Raw genomic sequence first — 20,263 nt, forward strand, 5'->3', positions numbered from 1 at the left:
GTCATGATCTTTTTGTTTTGTTCCTGAAATGAAGACCCAGAAAAATGATCCCAAAGTATCAGAAATTATATACAAATTATTATATTCTAGGTCCATGATGAGCTCTGACCATGCCTAGTTTCTTTACCAATGTCTTCCAATCCACATTCCAGATTTTGGAACAATATTGATGGGTGAGAAACACTTGTTTTCCAGTTGACAAAGTGAGGGAATTTCCTCATTCTTACCTACTGAGGCCAGGTTCCTCAAGGTTTCCTGCATCACATCTCTGTAGAGTTTCCTCTGTGAAGGATCCAGTAAAGCCCACTCCTCCAGAATGAAGTTCACAGCCACATCCTCAATGGCCATTGAGTCCTAAAAGACCCAAAATATGTGCACAGTAAGATGCATGAGACTGACAGAGTTAGACATCTATACTCCATTTACAGGAAGGATAGTTATGATTCTGTTATTTCCAAAGAGTTATTCTATGACTTGATCATGAGAAACTTACTCTCCATACTTCCTCAGTAATTTAACAGCATCATGAAGAAATGAAAATTATTTGCACATTATTTCTGTGATCACATAATAGTTTATACCTCTTTAATGGCAAAGCCCAGAGAGTGTTTGGAAATGACGGAAATTTTATACAAGTGAAACAAATATCATTTTAAGAAATCAATTCCTTGTGAAAAAATCCTTTCAGAGACTTCCCTTGTGGTCCAGTGGCTAAGACTCCATGCTCCCAATGCAGGGGGCCCGGGTTCGATCCTTAGTCAGGGAACTAGATCCCACATGCTGCACCTAAAGATCCTGCATGCTGCAACTAAAAGATCCAACTGCCTCAACTAAAGATTCCACGTGCCACAACTAAGACCTGGCACAGCCAAAATAAATAAATATTAGAAAAAAAAATCCTTTCTCTCATTAGGGCAGACCTTTCCCATTTTTGAGCACCTGAGCTTCATGATGTAGTGAGCTCCCTGTCCTTGGAGTTATTACAACAGAGACTGATGGAGACAGAATTGATGCATCAGATGGGGGTGTGTAGTTGCTAGATGATTTCGGCAATCCCTTTGAGCCTGGAGGCCTGTAACTGATATGGGACAGGTGGGAGTGTTTGCATGATATAGGCCTTAACAGCATCTTCTCCCCCTGCTCTCCAAATGCACCACTGAAGGTAAATCAAAAGGCAACTGATTTAAATCCCTTCTCTGGTAGATGGCACTTGATCCTCATATTGATGCAGAGCCACCATAAAGCATTCTCAGCACACATCAGTTGAGGAGATTAGGTCATCAGAGATCAGAATTTGTATTTGCATCCTTGCAAATACTTGCTCATAAATTTCATGCCTGATGCTTCTGATGGAGGAAGACTTGATGCTTGAAGGTAGAGGAAAAAACCTATTCCCCACTGCCTGGTGTCCAAATCAGGATCCCACGCAGGACCTTGGGTCAACTCAAGTGTCTGCAGATTTGTCATCCCAGAGCAGCTGGAAGGGGGGGTGAGGCCCACAGCTAGCCCTTGATGGGATGAGAGTCCCTGCGCCTCATGGTGTGGGTGATACTATTGTTCCTCTAAAGTACCACAGTACGGAAGAATCTGTATTCCTTGGAGTACTTGTCCGCTTAAGAAGAAAATAATGTTTTGCAAAGTAAAGAAGTGTAGTGATTCACTGATAAAGAAAAAAAAATCCTTTCATCTTCCTCCTTAAGATCCACAATTTACAGCACTCCATGAAGCAGAGGATCAAGTCTGCATGAGGTTTCAATGACTGAAAACACAGTGAAGAACTGGAAGCTTTTTTCTAGTCATATCACCTAATGTCAGAGTCCAGGTGACCTGTAGAAATCAAACTTTTAACAAAGGTCAGGACCTCCCTCGTGGTCCAGTGGTTAAGACTCTGTGCTTCCAATGCAAGGGGCAGGGGTTCAACCCCTGGTCGGGGAACAAAGATCCCACATGCCATGTGGCATAGCCAAGAAAATAATAAAATAAAATAAAATGCTAAGAAGAGCTGTTAAAAACAAAACAAAACAAAAAACAAAGCCCAGCTGACCACATTGTCCCAAAGGCTTCCAGGCCTTTAAAGAAATCAGATGCAGCTGCCTGAGTATATAAATATTCTTCTGGGGAACCATTGCCTTCTACTTGTGTAATAATTATCAAAGACTCTGTTTTTCCTTTCTCTATATATAATTTGATGTAGCTAGAAAATTTGAAACTTAGAGCTCACTCATGAGGAAGAAACAACAGTATGTTAGACCACAAAATCCCTATAGTCATGTGTCTCAGGGATGCTTTCAGGCAAATTTTAGAACACACAGTACAATAACATGCCAGAAGAACTCTTTCTCATCAAACCCTAACAGTACACCCTGGGCCTTACTACCCTCAAGGAACAGGTTAATAAAAACTACAGTTTACAAGGGAGTTCACCAAAGTCCATAATGGTTTGATGGTGAATTTTCCCATGATTATAAAATATGTAAATGTTTCATCAGTGGTTTCCTCCAAAACAACAGAAAGTCTCCATTCTGCAATTTCAGAAACAAGTGTTTCCCAAGCAGCTACTCTAGCTGCTGCCAGGCCAAAATCTAGTCTGGGATTCATGAATTTAGAAGCTGTGACATTCAATCTCACAAGAAGAGAATGAAAAAACCTGAAATAAACAAGTCTTCCCAGAGCCATGAGAACACTGACTTCAAGAGGCAAACCAATGTCTCCAAAATTGGGAAAGAAAAAGAAAAAAAAGACGTTTTTAAAATATGCCCCAAATTACCGGTTCTTAAATCTGTACTCAATAAAATTTGTTTCAGCAGAATCTAACGCAAAGACAAAAAAGAAGAAAAATGATACAACTCAATATCCATGAACCATAGCATGACACTCTTTAACATAAGATTAAAATACATATGATTGGACTTCCCTGGTAGTGCAGTGGTTAAGAATCAACCTGCCAATGCAGGGGACACGGGTTCCATCCCTGGTCTGGGAAGATCCCACATGCCATGGAGCAGCTAAGCCCCCGTGCTCAACAACTACTGAGCCTGCGCTCTAGAGCCCTGCTCTGCAACAAGAGAAGCCACCACAATGAGAAGCCCGTGCACCACAACGAAGAGTAGGCCCTGCTCGCCGCAACTAGAGAAAGCCCATGCGCAGCATTGAAGACCCAATGCAGCCAAAAAAATAAAGTAAAATAAATAGAAGATATAAGTAACAATCACTGAGTTTTCCCCCAAATTAATGATAGAGAACAAGTGTAGGTCCATGAAGCTCAGTGAACACTAAACGTGAAACCACCTAAAATGGAGACCAAAGTATATCATATTCAAGCTAGAGAAAAAAGCCAAAGGCAAAGAGAATATATTGGAAGAAGCCAGAGGGTAAGACATACTTTAGGTATAGAGAAAAAAAGATTAGAAACAAATTGGACTTCTTTTCAGGAAAAAAACCCAAAACAACAACCAAAAAAACCCCAGAGTAGATTGAAATATCTAAAGTTTTAAAATTAAAAAACCACTCTCCTAGAATTGTTATGAAGAGCAATTATTTTTAAAAATTAAGAAGAAATGAGGATATTCTGAGGCAAAAATTGAGGGAATTTGTCATTAGTATGCCTACTTTGAAAAGAAACATTTAAAAATTCATCAGAAAAAAATGGAAATGATGAAGGGGGAATCAAAAAGGAATAAAGGCAAACATCTTTTTTTTTTTTAATTTATTAACTACTGTATTGAAAGCAAAAAACAGAATGGTTGCAAGTGTATCGACTGTTTACCATGTGACCTCCTGGCTGACTGGGTTGGTGCCCAGGCTTATGGATTGTACTGCACATCATTAGCCAGGGAAAATATCAAAATTCAAAGTACGGTTTCTGCTGAATGTATATCGCTCTTGCACCATCATTAAGTAGAAATATCGTTGAGTCGAACCACAGTAAATCAGGGACCACCTGTAGTTTACTTGTGGTTTAAGAATCCCACAAGGAATTCTATAATTTGTTGCTCGCATGAATGCAAGTTCATCTGAACATGCAGTATCACAGCATTGTCTACAGACTGTTGTTCCCTTAGAACATGTACATAGTTTTTTGTTTGTTTGTTTTGTTTTTTAGCCATGCCAGGCAGCATACGGGATCTTAGTTTCCCCACCAGGGATCAAACCCACGCCCCCTGCGGTGGAAGCGTGGAGTCTTAACCACCGGACTGCCAGGGAAGTCCCATAGTTTTTCAAGCAATTGCTGTTTTTAAGAAAAGTATGATCAACGAAGTACGTTTTGTTATTAATTTTGCAATCTACCACATCTGCTTTCTTCTTCAAACATCTTTTATATTTCTTATAAAACAGATGACACTTTGTGTAAAATAATATTAGCAACAATGACACTGGTAATGATAACCTTGTGAATAAATGAAATAAATGACAGCCATGTCAAAAGAGACAGAGGAGGGGAATTGAGAATAGTGTGGTATGATGTACCCGCACAACCATTGAAGAGGTATAGTGTTAAGTTGCAGAAGACATGGGTTAGTTCTAAATGTATACTGAAAACTCAAGGGCAATGACTAAAAAAGGTTTTTAAAAAGGTATAGGTTAAGAGAGGAAAAAAGGAAGAATCAGGTAAAATGCTCAATTAAATCCAGAGAAGGTAGAAAATAGAGAGAAAACAAACGAAAGAATAAGGGCAACAATTAGAAGCAGTAAAAGGTGTGGTAGATATTAATCCAACTATATTAATCACCACTTCAGTCATCAATGGTCTGCATACAAATGAAAGGGAAATACAGTAATAGCAGATTTTAAAATTGCAATTATATGTTTTCTCCAAAAGCTGGTTTTAAATATAAACATGCATGTCAATGAAAAGTAAAGGGATGGAGAAAAATGCACCATGCCAAAACTAATCAAAAGAAAGCTGGCATTGGTATATGAATTTCAGACAAGGCAGATTTCAGACCAAGGAAAACACAGAGATAAAAAGGGACTTTACAGAATAACAAAAAGGTCCATTCTCCAAGAAGGCATAATAATCCTTCATCTGTACATACATGGCAATAAAGGGGCAAAATACATAAGGCAAGACCTGAAAGAATGCCAGGAGAAATACATGAATCCATTATTATAGTAATACATCAACACCACCTTATCAAAAGCTGTAAATTCCAGCAGGCCAAAAATCAGGAAAGACAGAGTTGAATTGAAAAGCACTGTGAAACAAATCTATGGAATACAACAAGAGCAGAATACACATTCTTCTCAAGTTCACATAGAACATTCAACAAGACAGAACACTTTCTCAGACATAAAACATACCTTAACAAATTGGAAAGTACAAAAATCATACAAACTGTGCTCTTAGATCTCAAAAGCATTACTCTAGCAATCAATAACAGCAAGAGAGTTGGAAAACGCCCTACTATGTAGAGATTCCACAACACATGTCTAAATAATACATAGAATTAAAGAAGAAGACTCGAGAAATTAAATTTTATTTTGAGCTAAATTGTGAGATGTAGCAAAAGCAGTGCCTACCGTGAAATTTATGCCATCAACCAAATACACTGGTAAAAAAATAGATGGGTAAACAATAATGCAAGCATCTACCTTAGGAAAAAATAATAAGAAGAGGATATAACCACAAAGTAAGCAGAATAAAATTATAAAAATCAGAAACAAAATTAATGTAATTGTGAAGAATTGAAGGAGAAAAAAAAATTTAAGCTAGTTCTATGAGATTTTTTTTTTTTTTTTTTTGGCTGTGTTGGGTCTTTGTTGCTGCACATGGGCTTTCTCTAGTTGCAGCGAGTGGAGGCTACTCTTCGTTGTGGTGCACGGGCTTCTCACTGTGGTGGCTTCTCTTGTTGCAGAGCACCAGCTCTAGGTGCGCGGGCTTCAGTAGTTGTGGTGCACGGGCTTAGTTGCTCCGTGGCACATGGGATCTTCCCGGACCAGGGCTTGAACCTGTGTCCCCTGCCTTGGCAGGTAGATTCTTAACCACTGCGCCACCAGGGAAGCCCTGAGAAGATTATTAACATTGATTAACATCTAGTCAAGATTACTAGGAGAAAAGACAGAAATTACTAATATCAGAAAGGAACAGTGGGGGATATGAAAATAAAAAAGGATTTGATAAAATCCAACACCCGTTTATGATCACAAACAGTACAGAGGGAACTTCTACTTCCTGAGAAAGAACACATTCATGAATCCTGTAGGTAAATTCAAACATTTGTTCTCTAGGACATAGTTATCTCTGTGAAACATCTGAAAGATTCTCCAACAACAGATAACCCTTGGAGTTAAGAAGACATATCCCAAGATTGAAAGATAATTAATTGTTTTCCTATAGACCAACACTGAACTTGGACAAAGAAGGAAAGGCAATTGAAATGAAAATAAAATCTTTTAAACAAATAGTGCTGGAAATTACGGATATTCATATACAAACACACACACACACAAGAATGTAGACACAGGACTTACACATTTCACCATAAGAATGTCAAAACACGTCACAGATCTAAGCATAAAATGCAAAAGTAAACTCCTGGAAAATATCATAGAAGGATATATAGGTCCTCTTGGGTTGGGTGATGAATTTTAAAATATAACAACAAACACAAGGTTTGTAAAAGAAAAAAAGTATAATTTCACTTCATTAAAATGAAAAACATCTCTTCTGAGAAAGACAGTGTTAAGAGAATGAAAAGACAAGTCACAGAACAGCAGAAAATCCTTGCAAAACACTTACGTGATAAATGACTGGTATTCAAAATATCTAAAGAACTATTAAAACTCAACAGTAAGAAGAGGGACTTCCAGGAAGATCCACTGGTTAAGACTCCACACTTCCACTGCTGGGAGCACTGGTTAGATCCCTGGTCGGGGAACTAAGATCCCACATGCTGTGAGGCCAAAAAAACCCCCAAAGCAAAAAACAAAAACAGTAAGAAGACAAACAACCCAATTAAAAATGGGGAAAAGATCTAAACAAACAACTCTCCAAAAAAAATAAAATAAAATACAGAAAGGAAATAAATATGAAAACATGCTCAACCTCAAATATCTATGGGAAATTGCAAAGAAAACAACAAGATATCACTACACACTTATTTAATGCATAAAATACAAAACACTCAGAACACCAAATATTAGTGAAGATGTGAAGATAATCAGCATTCACTGCTGGGGGGAATGGAATTTGGTACCCCTAAATGAAAGACAGGAGCTTTCTTTCAAAACAAAATATACTTTTACTATGCATAGTAAGATCCAGCAATCACACTCCTCGTTATTTATCCAAATGAGTTAGACTCTTATGTTCACACAAAACCCATACACAAATACCTGTAGGGGCTTTATTCATAACAGGCATGAGTTAGAGGTAAGCAAGATATCTTTCAAGAGTCAAATAAATAATCAGTGGTGTATCCTTAGGATGAAATACTGTTCACTGATGAAAAGAAATGAGGTATCAAGCTATGAAAACACATAGAGGAAGCGTAAAAGTATATTGCTAAGTGAAAGAAGCCAATCTGACAAAGTTATATAGTGTATGATTCCAAGTATATGATGTTCTGGAAAAGACAAAAGCACGAGACAGTAAAATGATCTTTGCTTCTGAAGGATTTAGGGATTAGAGGTAGAGATGAATCAATAGGTGTGGCAGAGAGGAAGTTTAGAGAAGTAAAACTACACTATATGTGCAGAAATGAATACGTGTTATTAAACATTTGCCAAATCCACACATCATGTAACACAAAAACTCCATGCTAATGTAATCCTTGCTCCTTAATGCATCAGTATGGGTTCAGCAATTGTAGCAAATGGACCAGTCATACAAGATTTAAAAATTGTGAATACTGTGTGGATGCAGAGGGGTTATGTGGGAACTCTCTGTAATTTCTGATCAGTTTCTCAGTAAAGCTCAAAACTGCTCCAAAAGAGATGAAGTTTATTTAAAAAAAAAAAAAAAAAAAGAGGACTGACTCATTACAACTCTCATCCTGATGATTGCCTGATGTTTGGTTAGATGTAGGGACCACTGTGCTTGGTTCTCCATCAAGGATGTCCCAATTAAGGGATGAAGGGCACCAATTCTCCACTGAGCTCCATTATGTACCAGGGTGTATTGTCATTCTTAGTCTATGCAATCCCCAGATCTGTGCATTCAGTTAATCCCAAGAAACTATCCAGGCAACCAAGGTGTTGGAGAAGGGTGGCTTCTCCAGCACCACAGCATCTTTCAAAGGACTGAAGTAAGAAATGTCATCTCTCCAACGGAGGCATAATCCAGCCGAGGTTTGGCTACATCATATCACAAATAGTTGGTAGTAGCCGAGCTGACATGCTGGGGTGCTCTTTCCAGTACCAAAGCCATAACAGGCATCTCAGTGGCAGCCTCTAGTTTTAAGAGATCCCAGTACCAGGGGGATAATTGCAGATTTACTGGCATATTAATGTAGGACCTTGGGCAGTGCCTTGCATCAGAAGCCTATGCCCAACTTAAATCCCTCCTAAGAGAGCCTCCAATCACTGCCCAGAAGGTTAGAGGCCCCCTCCACGGCCCTGATAGCTTTACACAACTTAAGAAACCCGAGTTTAAGTTGGGTTTGAACTAACCCCTTTGCTGTGCCAAACTGAGACAGCGGGTGTTGTCCAGCATAACCCAGAGGGTAAGGATCCTTGTTGCAATAGATGAAGGGGCCTCAGAGTTACTTAAAAGTTTTGGTGAGCCTACTTTTTTTTTTTTTTTTTCCAGCTTACCCCCCTCCTCCCCCGCCCTTGGTGAGCCTTCTGGAAGCTCACCACCTACTGGCTGCCTTTCCCTGTCTCTTCTCTTTCACTTTCTCTGAAGTAACTGCTCTTTTTATAGTAGTGACTATCTTTTGGGCTCATCTTAGTCACAGGGTATATCATCCTCCTAGCCCCCAGTCCTCCCACACCCAACAATGTCTGGGCAAACCCAGCCTCAGTCACACCTTTAATCTAAACACAGATAGGTTCCAGCTCAGACATCAACCCAGGACCACTGGAAGGAGGGCCCCATTCTCATACTCCTGCTCCCAAAGTACAAGGAACTAACAGAAACTGCCAACTTGGAGTCCTCCTTATATACAACTCAGGCTTGGTGGGGTCAGCAATGCAACACAGGGCAGAACAGGGCACAGGAAAATCTCCCCAGCAAACAGCAGCTCACAGAGCAGGAGCCTTCAGACTTTCTAATCAACCTGTCCAGGTAACAAGCACTAGGTAATGGTGAGGCTTAACTCTCAGTACTCAAACATCAAATAGGTGGATCCCAAATAATCATTACGAGAATAAAAACTGTAAGAGAAACAGGCATTTGCACTGGATTGTTTGTATATTAAGAAACACTAAAAGGATGATGAAGGCTTAATCAAAACTGGTTATGTGAGGGTAAATGGAGTTCAGAGCAGAGGAGTGCAGCAACAACTGTGGGCAGGGAGTCTTCTTAAGGTAATTTCTTCCCTCAGGAATTTAATTTTAAATATTCTACATAGAAAACCACTGCAAGATTTGATCCTTTAAACAGTTATGGATATAAAACTGCAAACCAAAAAAATAAAAACTCCCTTCCTAACTAAAAGGACAGAGGACATTATTGCTTTTCTCTCCCTCTTTTATAGTAAACACTGGAAATATTTTCAGAAATAAGGAGCGTATTACACTACCTTTGAGGTTTGCAATTTAACCTTTAAATGGACTAGGAATTTGAAAGATTTACATAAACTTGGAGGTGATTTCCTATCAATTAAAATAGAACTAAATTGTATTTTTTCCCCACATTCATTAAAATAGAAATTCATTTCCTTTAGGAAGAGTAGGGGCCTTTTAATTGTCAAAATTATCTAGGCAACAGGCACTTACAAATGCTGACCTAAAAATGGGAAAGCACCTGAGACTTAAGTACACCCATCTCACGTCTTGAGGTCCCCTTGTCTAAATGAAACAAAAATTCTACTTGACTGCACATTTTTCTTGCCTTAGATGGTATCTGTCAATCAACATAAATTTTAAAAGCCCAAGTGTTAATGGAAATTAGAATCAAAGGGCTGTAATCCTCAATGGATAAAGGAATCTAAGAAAAGAAACACAAGTATTAGAATCAAAACAGGTAAGCAGACTGTGTTCCCTACAGTTTGGAAGAAAAGCCCACATTCAGAAAGTTGACTATCTTTCCAGACTTGAGAGTCTAGATAAGTCCCGTTGAGATAAAAGTCCTGTAGAGGGTCAGTCCCTCAGTGAGGGCAGGGATACCTGAGCACCCACAAAAATAAACTCTGGGAGCTCCACAAACCCTCCCCAGTCCTGTGGGCAGGGAAGCTCTCCCTACCCCAGGCTTCCATGATCACAAGTCAGGAAACTCCAAGCCTGATTCAGGGTAAGGTTCTGATCCAAATGGACTCCCATATTCATAAACCCTTTGTCCACAGGACAGAACACTCATCCTCACAGACTTCTCAATGGGCACAAATTACACTCTGAGTGCACCTATATCATGGGGCAACGCTCAAATACAACATTTAAAATGTCTAGGCTAAAGGAAATCACAAGTACCACCCTGAAAGGGCATCATCCCCACACCCTGGTGCACTTGCACCCCCAGATTTCAGGGCTCTGCAGCTTCTCACAGTATAAGGACTACCATTGGAGGGTGTGAGCAGGTAGGACTGGGCAGGGGGAGGATGTCCAGGAAGATCCACTTCCCTGTGCAGGCTCAAAGGGGGCCTCAGTTTGAAGATACTGACTTCAGGCTCTGCTCCCCACTACAGGCGCTCTCAACCACCACTGATATTTTATGTGAGATACCCAGAACGGCAAATATATAGAATCAGAAAATAGATTAGTGATTTCCTAGGCCTCGGGATGAGAAGGGAGAGTTACTGCTAATGGACATGAGGTTCATTTTGGGAGTGATGGAAATGTCTTAAAATTAGTGTGGTGATAGTAGAACAAGTCTTTACGGTAAGCGCCAGTGATCATTTAAATACACAAACCCTGTTTGGACAGTTCAGCAAAATCATTCAAACCCCATGTGTACGTGGAAATGAGAGAAGAAAATTCTCAGCCACTTTTACTAGTTCACCCAGAATACCCCAAGTATCTATTCCTTTCAGAAAAAAATAAGTCAGTCAATTAATTCCAAGACAAGTTTAATTAGTACATAAGTAATCACACTTGAATACTTTTTGTCTCCAAGTCTAAATCCTGGCATTTCATTTGAAATCAACCAAAAGTAAAGGAGAGTCCAAAAGAACTTACCATACTCACTAGGGACTGAAAAAAAGTGAAATAAAAATTCTTTTTTTAAATAAATTTATTTATTTTATTATTTTATTTATTTATTTATTTAGGCTGCGTTGGGTCTTCGTGGCTGCGCACGGGCTTTCTCTAGTTGCGGCGAGCGGGGGCTACTCCTCGTTGCAGTGCGCAGGCTTCTTATTGCGGTGGCTTCTCTTGCCGCGGAGCATGGGCTCTAGGGCGCGCAGGCTTCAGTAGTTGTGGCACGTGGGCTCAGTAGTTGTGCTCGTGGGCTCTAGAGCACAGGTTCAGTAGTTGTGGCGCACGGGCTTAGTTGCTCCCTGGCATGTGGGATTTTCCTGGACCAGGGCTTGAACCCATGTCCCCTGCACTGGCAGATGGATTCTTAACCACTGTGCCACCAGGGAAGCCTGTGAAATAAAAATTATTAACAACTGGAATGTAACACTGGATTTTTTTTTTTCCCCTGAAATTTACCCTTCTTGCCTCTTTGGAAATATTTTATACGGTCTTTCAAGCTCTATTAATTAAATACTTTTTACACTATTGAAAAAAGAAATTTAAATAAGAGTAAATCTTTTGAAGGGGACTAACCCAGAGATGGGCAGTGGTCACAGGTTAGCTGGTCCAGAAAAGTTTCAAAAAAAAAAAAACCTCCACAGAAGGACTTCCCATAGGATGTCTCTTCCAAGAAAAAAAAAAATTGGGAGGAGAAGGGATTTCATACACCTACTTACAAGTGGTTATTCTCGGCTTTCCGCTAGTGTAAAACATCCACAGACCGCCCCCCTCCCCAATGCAATCCACGACTCTGCGCAAATAGGATAAACAATTAAAATACTGGGTGTGTTTAAAATACACCACGGGAGACGAATAGTTGGTAGATGATGTGAATCAGAGAGGGGAAACTGACTTTGGGAAGGCGGGGAGCGCTCTGGAAATTTCATGAGTTCTTGCCAGCCCTACTAAGAGCTACTCTGCGGGTCAGTTCCATGCCTGGCCACACAGCCCTCCACCAAGCCTTTGATCCCTGGAGGACATAAGACCCTCTTCTTCCAGGCAGGACTGGCCTGAGCCATCCTCTTATCACAGGCAATCCCAGGCCAGGGAAAAGTTCTGTCTAGGCGCAATTGGAGAAAAAAAGGACATCCACGCCTGTGCGGAACATCGCCCCACGCACCTGCCTCAGCGGCCTCCCGCTTGGACAGATTCCCAATACCCCGCCCCCTCGTACCTGAGTGACAACCTGCGAGAGGAAGCCTGACTCAGCAGAATCACTTAGCGCCGCTGGGATTGAATCTGTCCCCGCCTGGCACTTAAGGTTTGTAACAGAACTTTTCCCTGGCCTGGGATTGCCTGGCATGGACCTGTGCTTCTTGTTAAGAAAGGCAGACACTTAGATGTGAACTCACCGTTTGTAATAAAGAGGCTGGCTCCAGCTTCATCTTTGCGCCTTGACAGCGCTGAGTCTTCCACCCATCCCTGCCCATCCCCACTCATTAGGTATAAGGTAAAGAATCCCAGAGCACTTGGCTCTGGTAGGAGGTCTGAATCACTCAGCCCTAGCTGGGTGCCAGAACAAATCTCAGTCAAACCACAAGCTGTGAGGTGTGTGCATTAACTTTTGAGCTGTATATTTTACACTGGAAGGAAATTTATTTTAGATCAGTGTTCCCGGTGTGCCTAGAAAACCTTGAAATGTCAGCATTCAAGGCAATTGTATTCCTATTTCCACTGATAGAAGAAAAACAATAAGTTGTACTGAAAATTGGAAAATACCTTACAAGTCTTCCTGCCTCCTCTCAGGTTTATTGAAGTATAACTAACTAATAAAACTGCATTTAAAGATTAAAACATGATGATCTGATACACTTATACTGTATTGTATAATTGAAATTTATGAAGAGAGTAGATCTTTTTTTTAAAGGGAACCCTATAAAAAGCATTTTAATGGGGAATGGCAGAAATCACAATAGACTATTATCATCATTGTGGAAGTATCAATTGCACACTTTAAATATATTCATGTTCAATGTCTCTCTGTTTATTCCTTGTTTCTCCCATTCCACAAGTGCATAGGTTGTTTTCTGTAGATCTGTGGAAAATGGGCCAGGGGTGGAAGGTCCATACAGGCTAGACAGAGTGAACAGCCCATGACTGTTCAGCACAGAAGGAAACTGGAAAAGTGTGTTAGTACCTTGCAGTCCGGCTGGACTTAGGGGAGCAACAGGGCTGAGAGTACTCCAAAAGTGGATACTGGCGACCAAGGGACACAGAGTCAAGAAGGGTGTCTGTGAAAATAGTGCTAGCGTAATAATCAGTAGGCTTGGATCGCTGCCTGTGATCATGATGGTCGGTGCTAGCTCTAACCCTTTGGGTTTCTTGGACCTTGATGAATTATTTGTGTTGTTTTCTGGCAAAGCTGAATCCTGGTCTTTAGGCTCCATGTCTGCGTCCATGTCTGGGTCCATGTTTGGGTTGGAACTCAGTGGGAGTGAAGGTGTTCTAGGAGGTTCCTGAAAAGGGCAAATGGATGAAATAGGAGGTGTGGTGGTAAAAGTGGCAGTTGCACTGGATGCAGAAGTTGATGCTTCTAGCGAAGGCAGTTTGGGGGAAGACAAAGTCTCCAGCGCTTGGGTAGTTTCTTTGGAAGATGGAGAAATACTTGAGTCAGTTGAACTGGTGGCAGCAAGAAGTTCAACTGGTGGCTTTTTGGAAGATGTTACAAATTTGGTAACAGATGGTGTTGGCTCCTGAGGGGATTTTTTTCTCTGCCAATTTCTCAGCTGGATTCTCAACCATTATAGATTTGAAAAGCTTCCTATTGGAGGAGTTCAAAGATCTGAGCGTAAATGAAGAATATAAGCCAGAGTATCTGTAGTCACTGCAGCTAGGGGTCTTGGCACCAGGCTGCGGTGGCTTCTTTTTCCCTCCATTCTCCTCATCTGTGGATCTCTCGCTTCTGACTTCACTGATGCGTAAAGCTTCAGTCTCCCTCAAGCCTGAGCACTGGCATAGGAACCGTATTCAGAATCTCTGGGTGCGAGACAAACTTGTACACAAACTTCTGACCCCTCACGTTTTCAATGATATTCTTCATATAATAGTATCTGAGGGATCAGCTGTGTTTGTCATAATTCATATTAGGCTTGTTCTTTTGAATCCCTCAGAGACGAGCTACCTCTTCTGCCCGCAAATGCTTGAACTCCCCGTCATTAGAAGTCCAGCAGATCATGTGATCGTTCTGAGGCTCCTTTAGGAGCTGAAGGAGGAACTGCCACAGGGTGATGACACTGTCCAGAGCAGTGAAGGAGGCCACGTGTGGGGCTGCCTCAGGGTCTCTGCCTCAAACATGAGGCCTCTCTCCACCGGCCACCTCCTCACGCTGGAAACTCGAGGCCAGCACCGCAGCCACTTTGACCCTGTGGCGGAGCCGGAGAAGGCGGCGGCAGCCAAGCCATTAGTTGCCACAGCCGGGCCTGCCAGTCGCCATGCCTGCTAAGAGAGTGGATCTTAAGCATACCGACCACACAAACAAAAATAAAGATAATTGGGACTTCCCTGGTGGTCCAGTGGTAAAACTCCGCACTCCCAAAGCAGGGGCCCGGCTTTCATCCCTGGTCAGGGAACTAGATACCACATGCTGCAACTAAGAGTTTGCGTGCCGGAACTAAAAGAGCCTGCATGCTGCAAGGAAGATGGACGATCCTGCATGCTGCAACTAAGACCCAGCACAGCGAAATAAATAAATTAAAAAAAAAAAAAAGAAGATAACTAAGTGAAGTGATGGATATTAATTAACCTGGAAATTCTTATACTCCCAGGAGGCTGCATTGCAAAACTCTTCCATTGCAAAACACTTCATGCATTGATTTATTTGAACAACTTTATTGAAATGTATGGCACATACTGTGGAAGGCACCTATTAAGTATACATTTTCATGCTTTTTGTATATTTGTAGATACATGCATTCATCACCACAGTCAATTTTTGAAGATTTTCTCACTTCAAAAAGAAACTCTTCTACTCTATAGCTGTCACCGCTAATCTTCCCATCTTCCTCCTCCAATCCCCGGCCTTAGAAAACCACTAATCTGCTTTCTTTTTCTCCATCCTGGTCTTTCATATGAAAAGAATTCTATAGTATATGGTCTTTTGATTGACTCAGCATGATTTTTTTCAAGGGAAAATTATAAATCAATATTTCCTTCATTTTACATCAGAATAACATTTTATTGATTGGGTAAAACACATTGTTTACCTATTCATCTGTTAATGGAACTTTAGATGTTTCTACCTTTTGGCTACTATGAATCACATTACTCTAAAATTCATGTATAAATTTTGGCCAAATATGTATTTTCATATTCTTGGGCATATACCTAGGAGTGGGATTGATGGGTCATATGATAACTCTAGGTTTAATATTGGAGGAACTCCCAGAACTTTTTCCAGAGCGGCTTCGCTATTTTGTCTTCATTCCAACTTGTATGAGAGTTCAAATTTCTCCATCTATCCTGGATAAAATTATTACCTCACTTTTTGATTTTAGCCATCCTAGTTTTTGTGACATGGAATCTCATTGTGGTTTTGATTTGCATCTCCTTGATGATTAATAATGGCCAGAATCTTTTCATATGCCCTTGATCATTTGTATATTTTACTTGGAAAAATGTGACTTCAGATGCTTGTCACATTTAATATTGAGTTAATTGAATTTTTATAACTAACTTATAAGAAGTCTCTAGATATTTTCAATATGTTCTTTTTTAAATATATGATTTGCAAAATTTTCTTCCATTCTAAGGGTTGTGTTCACTGTCTTGCCTTAAAAGTTTACTTTTAATTTTGATAATATACACATACCATAAAATTTACATTTTCACCATTTTAAGTGTATAGTTCAGTAGTATGAAATACATTGACATTGGGAAACCAATCTGCAGAACTATTTTCATCTTTCAAAACCAAACTCTATACCCATGTTGACATAAACAAATAGGATGCCAATTATTTCTCCAGCAAAATATGTGTTTATCCAGGATTAGCAAAGAATTGTAATTTGGGGTCAGCAACCTTGGCATGCAAGTTCCCCTGCAGCAAGGAGAGGAGCATTCTTTTAAAGAAGGGAAAAGGAAGTTGGGAGGGCTATAGTAAGCAAAGAGTTTTGCACAGCAAAGAAACCATAAACAAAACAAAAAGATAATCCACAGAATGGGAGGAAATATTTGCAAATAATGTGACCGAAAAGGAATTAATCTCCAAAATCTACAAACAGCTCATGCAGCTCAATATTAAAAAAACAAACAACCCAATCAAAAAATGGGCAGAAGACCTAAATAGACAATTCTCCAAAGAAGACATACAGATAGCCAAGAGACACGTGAAAAAATGCTTAACATCGCTAATTATTAGAGAAATGCAAATCAAAACTACAGTGAGATATCACCTCACACCAGTCAGAATGGCCACCATCAGAAAGTCTACAAACAATAAATGATGGATGACAGATGAATGGATAAAAAGAAGTGGTACATATATACAATGGAATATTACTCAGCCATTAAAAAGAATGAAATAATGCCATTTGTAGCAACATGGATGGGCCTAGATGTCATACTGAGTGAAGTCAGAGAAAGACAAATATCATATGATATCACTTATATGTGGAATCTAAAAAAAAAAAAGATACAAATGAACTTATTTACAAAACAGAAACAGAATCACAAACTTAGAGGACAAACTTATGGTTACCAGAAGGGAGAGGGGGAGGGATACTTAGGGAGTTTGGGATTTACATGTACACACTACTATATTTTAAATGGATAACCAGGGACTTCCCTGGTGGTCCAGTGGCTAAGACTCCACACTCCCAGTGCAAGAAGCCTGGGTTCGATCCCTGGTCAGGGAATTAGATCCCACATGCTGCAACTAAGAGTTCATACACCACACCTAAAAATTCTGCATGCCAGAACTGAAGATTCCGCATGCCGCAACTAAGACCAGGCACAGACAAATAAATAAATAAATAAATATTTGAAAAATAAATAAATAAAATGGATGACCAACAAGGACCTACTGTATAGCACAGGGAACTCTGCTCAATATTATGTAACAACCTGAATGGGAAAAAAATTTGAAAAATAAATAAATAAATAATTCACAAGGTGCTTTAAGCTCTCCCTTTTGAGAGTATTCCATCATTAGAGAAAAAAAAAACAAACAAAAACAAAAAAATAATAAATGATGGAGAGGGTGGGGAGAAAAGGGGTTGTTGGTGGGAATGTAAATTGCTGTACCCGTTATGGAAAACAGTATGTATGGAGGTTCCTTAAAAAACTAAAAACATAGCTACGATATGGTCCAGCAATTGCATTCCTGGGCATATATCCAGAGAAAACCATGGTTTGAAAGGATACATGCACCCCAGTGGTCACTGCAATGCTGTTTACAATAATCATGACATGGAAGCAACCTAAAAGTCCATCGACAGGTGAATGGATACAGAAGATGTGGTACATATATACAATGGAGAAAACCATTCTACTTTTTGTCTCTAGGAATTTAGCTACTGTAGGTACCTCATACCAATGGAATCATACAGTGTTTGACCTTTTTTGTCAGACTAATTTCAGCTAGCATAATGTCCTAAGGTTCATCTATGTTGTAGCAAGAGTCAAATTTGCTTTCTTTTTAAAGCTAAATAATACTCTGATGTATGTATGCACCGTATTTTTTTTGTCTATTCAACTGTTGATGGATACTTGAGTTGCTTCCACCTATGGCTACTATGAATAATGTGAAATGAACATATATATCTGTTTTGACATACCTGTTTGAGTCACTGCTTTCAATTCTACTTCAATTGACAGAAGTAGGATTGCTAGATCAGATAGTGACTCAGTTTGCAATTTTTTGAGGAATTGCCATTTTTTTTCATACCATCAATACAATTTTATATTCCAAGCAATATCACAGAAGGATTCCAAAGGATATTTCCACTTTCTTGATAGTTTCTTTTGAAGCACAAGATTATTAATTGTCCAAATTATCTAAAAGAATGAAATTAGAACACTCCCTAGCACCATACATAAAAATAAACTCAAAATGGATTAAAGACCTAAAGGTAAGGCCGGATACTATAAAACTCATAGGCAGAACACTTTTTGACATAAATCCCAGCAAGATCTCTTTTGATCCACCTCCTAGAGTAATGAAAATAAAAACAAAAATAAACAAATGGGATCTAGTTAAACTTAAAGTTTTGCACAGCAAAGGAAACCATAAACAAACACAAAATATAACCCTCAGAATGGGAGAAAAGATTTGCAAGTGAAGCAACCGACAAGGGATTAATCTCCCAAATATACAAACAGCACATACAGCTCAATGTCAAAAAAACAAACAACTCAATCAAAAAATGGGAGGAAGATCTAAATAGACATTTCTCCAAAGAAGACATAGAGTTGGCCAAAAAGCTCATGAAAAGATGCTCAACATCACTAATTATTAGAGAAATGCAAATTAAAACTACGAGGAGGTATCACCTCACATGGGTCAGAATGCCCATCATCAAAAAATCTACAAACAGTAAATGCTGGAGAGGGTGTGGAGAAAAGGGAACACCCCCTACACTGCTGGTGAGAATGTAAATTGATACAGCCACTATGGAGAACAGTATGGAAGTTCCTTAAATATCTAAAAATAGAACTACCATATGACCCAGCAATTCCACTCCTAGGCATATATCCAGAGAAAACCATAATTCGAAAAGATATATGCACCCCAATGTTCATTGCAACATTATTTACATTTACAATAGCCAGGACTTGGAAGAAACCTAAATGTCCATCAACAGAGGAATGGATAAAGAAGATATGGTACATAAATACAGTGGAATATTACTCAGCCATACAAAAGAACAAAATAATGTCATTTGCAGCGACATGGATGGACTTGGAGATTGTCGTGCTGAGTGCTGTGGGTCAGACAGAGAAGGTTGGATGTCATGTGATGTTGTTTATATACGGAGTCTAGAAAAGGGGTGCAAATGAACTTGTTTGCAGGACAGAGGTAGAGTCGAGGATGTAGAAAGCAAACTTATGGTTACCAGGAGATAAATAGGGAGGGATAAATTGGGAGGTTGGGATTGACGTGTACACACTACTATATGTAGAATGGATAACTGATGGGGACCTGCTGTGTAGCACAGGGAACTGTACTCAATACTCTGTCATGGCCTACATAGGAGGGGAATCTAAGAAAATAGTTGGTGTACGTATATGTGTGGCTGATTCACCTTGCTGTGCACCTGAGGCTACTACAGCATTGTGGATCGGCTAGAGTCCAATAAAAATTAGTAATTAATTAATTTATTTATAAAATTTCCTACCAGTGTAAAATGTACACCTGAGAAGTTAATGAACACACATCATAGCCTGTGGTTTAACTGAGATTTGTCCTGGCACCCAGCTAGGCTGACTGATTCAAATTTCCTACCAGAGCCAAGTGCTCTGGGATTCTTTAGCTTAAGTACCTAATAAGTGGGAATGGGGCAGGGATTGGTGGAAGGCCCAGCGCTGTCAAGGACGAAAGATGAAAATGGAGTCAGCCCCTTTATTACAGATGGTGAATTCACATTTAAGTGTCTGCGTTTCTTAACAAGAAGCACAGTTCCGTGCCTGGCCACACAGCCTTACACCAAGCCCTTGACCCCTGGAGGACCTAAGACCCTCTTGTTCCAGGCAGGACTGGCCTGGGCCATCCTCTTATCTGTACTTGCTGCATCTTGAAACAAAATCATGAATCCCAGTGCAGGAGGAGCTGCGGAAGACATCTGAGACAATCCCAGGCCAGGAAATGTTCTTTTACCAGGCAAACGTGCCAGGCGGGGACAGGTCCCATCCCACCTCCCACAGGTTGTCACTCAGGCACTAGGGGGCGGGGTATTGAGATCTGTCCAACCAGGCGGCCGCTGAGGCAGGTGGG

At 40.0% G+C, this 20,263-nt stretch overlaps 2 protein-coding genes and 1 pseudogene across 5 annotated transcripts in view; 1 reads left to right on the forward strand and 2 right to left on the reverse strand.

The window, feature by feature from the left end:
* The window catches only part of LOC309658667 (uncharacterized protein), a 167,611-nt gene extending 165,086 nt beyond the window's left edge, over positions 1 to 2,525 (reverse strand). Inside the window, exon 1 of the mRNA XM_082457508.1 lies at positions 228 to 2,525. Coding sequence (XP_082313634.1) covers positions 228 to 348 — 121 coding nt within the window. The 5' untranslated portion in view covers positions 349 to 2,525. The remainder of the gene's footprint in view (positions 1 to 227) is intronic.
* Positions 1 to 20,263, forward strand: part of LOC309658666 (uncharacterized protein) — a 66,873-nt gene that overhangs the window by 30,527 nt on the left and 16,083 nt on the right. The gene's annotated exons all lie outside the window — the stretch shown is intronic.
* On the reverse strand, positions 11,697 to 14,795 carry LOC309656978 (ETS domain-containing protein Elk-4 pseudogene; annotated as a pseudogene). Its single transcript has 2 exons — positions 14,659 to 14,795; positions 11,697 to 14,615 (listed from the first exon to the last, which is right to left on the reverse strand). The product of its transcript is annotated as an ETS domain-containing protein Elk-4 pseudogene (transcript).

This window comes from Balaenoptera physalus (assembly GCF_965194825.1).
Source record: "Balaenoptera physalus genome assembly, chromosome: 3".
NCBI lineage: Eukaryota > Metazoa > Chordata > Mammalia > Artiodactyla > Balaenopteridae > Balaenoptera > Balaenoptera physalus.